General features: G+C 41.1%; 1 protein-coding gene across 1 annotated transcript; it reads right to left on the bottom strand.

Annotated features, from left to right (window-relative positions):
* Positions 1-324: 324 nt before the first annotated feature.
* Positions 325-3,827, bottom strand: tob1a (transducer of ERBB2, 1a). Its single transcript, XM_055035226.1, has 2 exons — positions 3,528-3,827; positions 325-2,422 (listed from the first exon to the last, which is right to left on the bottom strand). The coding sequence occupies exon 2, from the start codon at positions 2,237-2,239 to the stop codon at positions 1,232-1,234; it is 1,008 nt and encodes a 335-aa protein (XP_054891201.1). The 5' UTR covers positions 2,240-2,422; positions 3,528-3,827; the 3' UTR covers positions 325-1,231.
* Between the last annotated feature and the right edge of the window lie 542 nt (positions 3,828-4,369).

The following is a 4,369-nucleotide window of genomic DNA, read 5'->3' as shown; positions in this document are numbered from 1 at the left end:
AACTGGTGATAATAAAACCGCAATTTCTGCCTTCGCTGCGTTCTTTATGTTTTAGGGTAATTACCTGACGCAAATTAACGACGAGCTTCAGCGGTTCATATTTTTCTTGATTAAGAAAGAGCGGCTGTGGCAAGAGAAAACTTGATTCGCCTTCAAGAAAGAGTTATTTTGCCCCCATGTTTGTGAAAACCCATTCACAGCTGGCTCACGTTGCACAACTGCAAACACCAAACACAAAGTGAACACGTTTCTTATTTTCAAGCTTTTTAATACAAACTTAATAAACTATCAGTCCCTCTTAACATGTAAGACACTGACTCCGAATACTTTGTTATACCGTTTGCTTTATCAAGTATTGCACAATGTAGGTACAAAATTAATATACGATTACATTTTGTCCATAATATAGCAAAAATCTTTAAACTCTTAACAGAAAATACAACTCTTATATTTTTGTCAAAAAAGCAAATATTCTTAAATCCCACCACTACGGAATAGTCTGTACACAATCTTCAGGATAGTCAATGTTTTTTTTTTGTTTGTTTTATTTTTAAAGATGGATTCATTTTATAATTTCAATAAAAAAAAGGAAACATAAAGTTGCTGCAGCCATCACAGATCACTGGAGTAGTAAAAAGATATAAATGCAATACCATGTTGTAGAAACAATAGATACTCTGATATTTTACAAACTCTGTACTAAATTAAATTATACAATTAGAAAAAGACCAGGAATTCCCACTTATTGATGCCAATTTCTTGAAAAACTGGCAATGTCCAGCTTTATTTAAATACTGAAAGAGGCCATGACTTATGGTGGTGTTTTTTTTTCTTTTTTTTTTTTTATCTTAAAACAGTTACATAAAAAAATATTTTGTGCTTGGTTGGCAAAAGAAATAACAATAATGCATTTTAAAGTTTGGGTAACCAAGCTTAGACAACTTGTACTACAAGCTTTATTAAGAAATAAAAAAAAAACAAAAAGAAACAAGTATAACTCAAGGGGATAAAGTATTTCACCCTCGGGCTCATGCTCTTAGACTTGAAACTCAGAATTTACAGCTTACAAGTCTTTTTTTTTTCTTTCTTTTATATTTAACTTTCTGTTTTTGTTTAAACGTTCCTTTTTTTTTTTTGTCTTTGAAATGTGTATTTGTGTTTGTTTTCCCCATCACATTATCTCTGGTCGTTTCCGTATGAAGTAGTAGCTTAAGTAGTACCTTTACGTGTACTAGTTGGCCATGACTGGCTGGAATTGCTGGTTAGAATACTGCATGTTGCCTAAGCTGAAACTCAAGCCATCCATGAGGGACTTGTCGTTAAGGCCACCGTAGGCCGCAAACACGTCGAAGGCATTGCTGTACTGCAGCGGGCTGTCTGCGGGGAACAGAGCACTCTGGCTGCCTTGACCCTGCAGACTGGGGAAAACAAACTCCTTGGCATTGGGAGACAGGGCGGAGGGCTTCTGGTGCTGCTGCTGCTGCACACCAAGTCCCAGCCCATACAGTGAGTGCATGGAGGTGGAGATGGCTTTCTGTTTCAGGAGACTGTTCACATTCAGGCCCAAGTTGGTGGGAGAGGTACGTGCCACTTTGTTCCCAGCACCGCTGCCGTTGTTGCCGTTGCGTCCACTGCTCTTCATCTTAGTGGAGCCGAACTTAGTAGCTGCGAAGGTGGCTGTTGTGAAGGTTAAAGGCTGTGTGGACCGGGGCATGAAGGTGGGACTGACCGCCGCCGAGTGGCCGAAGGGTGGAGAGGGAGAGCTGGAGCCTGGAGAGGTCCCGTTCAAAGGCTCACTGATGGGCATAAAGACCTGTGCGTCTGGGTTGAAACTGTTTTTGATCTCCTTGTCCAAGTCAACCCCTCCATTCCCAGCTACACTTTCATTGCTGTCGTCGACGTACAACACCTTGACAGGCCCCTTCTCGCCGATCTGGTAGGACACCTCGTAGGGGTCAATCCACACACTGAGGTCCTGGGGCAGATTGTTGCGGACGTCTTCGATTTCCAGCCCGCTCTCTTTTGCTGCCTTCTCGACCACGGGGTCCACCTTTTCGCCCACGTGGATGCATCTGAATCCTGAACCCTTGTATGGCTTGTCTGGGTACCAGTGTCCTTCATACTTCTGCTTCAGCTGCCGCTCCAGCTCCTCACCAAAGATGTTGACCCGTCTCCTTGGCAGCTTGTTGTACAGGTATGAGATGATGAAGTTGAGAGCTACTTGGATTTCAAGCTGCATAGCGAACTGCTGAAGTGTGCCAGGTGCGTGGAGATTAGCTGGCTGTGACCTTGAACGCGTCCACCGGCTCGGCTTTGTTTATCCGTGTTCGGCAACACAGACGTGCTCCAGGTAGGGGAGGCAAAAATCAAAAGTGCTGGTTTTGTAATAGTGGTGTCCTTCCACAGGGTGTGATCGATTTTCCTGAAACAATTATAAGGCAAAAAAAAAAAAGAAGAAAGAAAGAAAGAAATCATGAATAAATGTAATTATATTCAGGTAGAATAAGTCAAAAATTAACTTGATTGGTTTGGATGACTTATTAGAAATCATTGCATTGTTTTAGTGTAGTCGGCTCAGACAAATGTAACAAAAATGTCCTGCAAATAAAGGGGAAACAAATGTGCAACTTGAAAATAAGCCTGGATAGTATGATTCATGTAGATCCTGACATAGATGTCAAAAAAAAAAAAAAAAAAAAAGTAGGCACTGGGCATATTAACCTTGCACTAGAACAGGGAATCCTCTTACATAACACTGTACTGGACTGCCTCCATAAGGCAGCAGAAAAGGAAAAGTACTGCGGGGGGTTCTGCGTTCAATTAACACCAAATCAAACCGATTAAAGGCATTGGCAATAACTGGTAATGGTGGACAAGTTTGTGAGGAAATGGTCGGGGGGATTGGATGTCAAAGCTTAAATGACCCTGTCACGGGGTTTGCTTCTGTCCCACTGATAAAACTGTGTCGAAATAAGGACTTAACAAAAACGCGTTTACACCCATGTTTGGCAATTTGCACAGAGAGAAGAGGAAATCCTTTGCAGATTAAGCGGCTATTTGCTAAACATTCAGCGAGACACGGGGGTGTTAAAATAATCGCTTTGCACTGTGACGTGCAAGAGGCGAGAACTTGTTGAGAATGATCAAATACTTCAAAATTCATCCTTTCGAGCTTCTTGCGAGAAAGCAATGTACACTGAGACAAATAATCGGATTATGCTCGTCTAATTAATGCGTCTTATTAGATCATATTCGGTGTTGTGGAGTTCATCGAATATTCGCAAAAAATATCACAAAATAATCGAGCAAGAACAGCAAAGCGAGGCGAATGCAACGTCCACGACTTGCATGGATATACTGTCATTTATTCCACTGAGATAAAATAAGGCATTCTGGACATTTTTATCACACCCCTCCCAATAAATTCGTCGACCGACTGCCAGCTTACAAAGTATGAACAGGTCTATAACACATGCAGAAACAGAAACCTATACGACTACATCAACAAATGTGGAAAGAATACTTACTTTCTTGTCAAATATAAAAAATGCTCAGTAGTTCTGAAGTACCGTCGGTTAGTGCAAATAGAAAACAAAAGTATAAATACTTTCTTCACATAGAATATATTAGCGTTACAAAAAAAAGTATTCCAGTACGTGGTGATTTTTTTCTTTCTTTTTTTCTGTTTGGAGAATTGGCGTTTAAGGTTTCAGTTTTTAAGGTTATTTTGCTTTTTTTTAAAACTCCTTTCTTCTTTCAGCAGGCTTTGCAGAGTAGCTCCCTCCTACTCGGGAGTTTCGCAACTTCGTCCCCTTCTGTCTCTGCGTTTCCTGTATTTATAGACTTCCTCCGCCGCGGACACGAGACAAGGCGGTGATGCGGTTTCAGAGGTCAAAACAATATCCAGGGAGGTGATTCGTCGTCCAGACAAGTCCCGCCCCGCGAGCGCTGACGAGAGCGTGCTCTCATTGGCTGAAGGGTGTTGTCAGTCTGAGGTAAGCGATTCTGAGAAATGGGAGGGACGCCTGTGATGAGTGTTTGCGTCAGAGATAACCTAGGACGGCGCTGACAGCAAAAGGCAAAAGTAATTTATGATAAGAGAGAAAAAGTGATGTTTAAAATAACATCTTGTTTGTGTTTGAGAGGAATACCTTTCGTAAAACAAATACATGTTTGCATTGTTGCAAACATTGTTGCATTGAACATATGGTATGGCCGATCCTTCATTAGATTTATTAGTGAGCGTATGCTTCCAATATCCATTCAATTCACACAACAAAACCTTACAATAAGTCACATTTTTTGCTTCTGCTGGCAAAACTCACCTCTTCAAAATCTTTTCTCTACATAACACATTGCAGCAACTTGC

The sequence above is a fragment of the Poeciliopsis prolifica genome, unplaced genomic scaffold (assembly GCF_027474105.1).
Source record: "Poeciliopsis prolifica strain line A6 unplaced genomic scaffold, Auburn_PproV2 SCAFFOLD010, whole genome shotgun sequence".
Classification (NCBI taxonomy): domain Eukaryota; kingdom Metazoa; phylum Chordata; class Actinopteri; order Cyprinodontiformes; family Poeciliidae; genus Poeciliopsis; species Poeciliopsis prolifica.
Note: the sequence above shows the minus strand (reverse complement) of the source record. Positions and strands in the feature narration are given on the sequence as shown.

Bases quoted from the DNA above. Each gene is read 5' to 3' on its own strand.
- tob1a (XM_055035226.1), bottom strand. From the start codon at position 2,239: ATGCAGCTTGAAATCCAAGTAGCTCTCAACTTCATCATCTCATACCTG.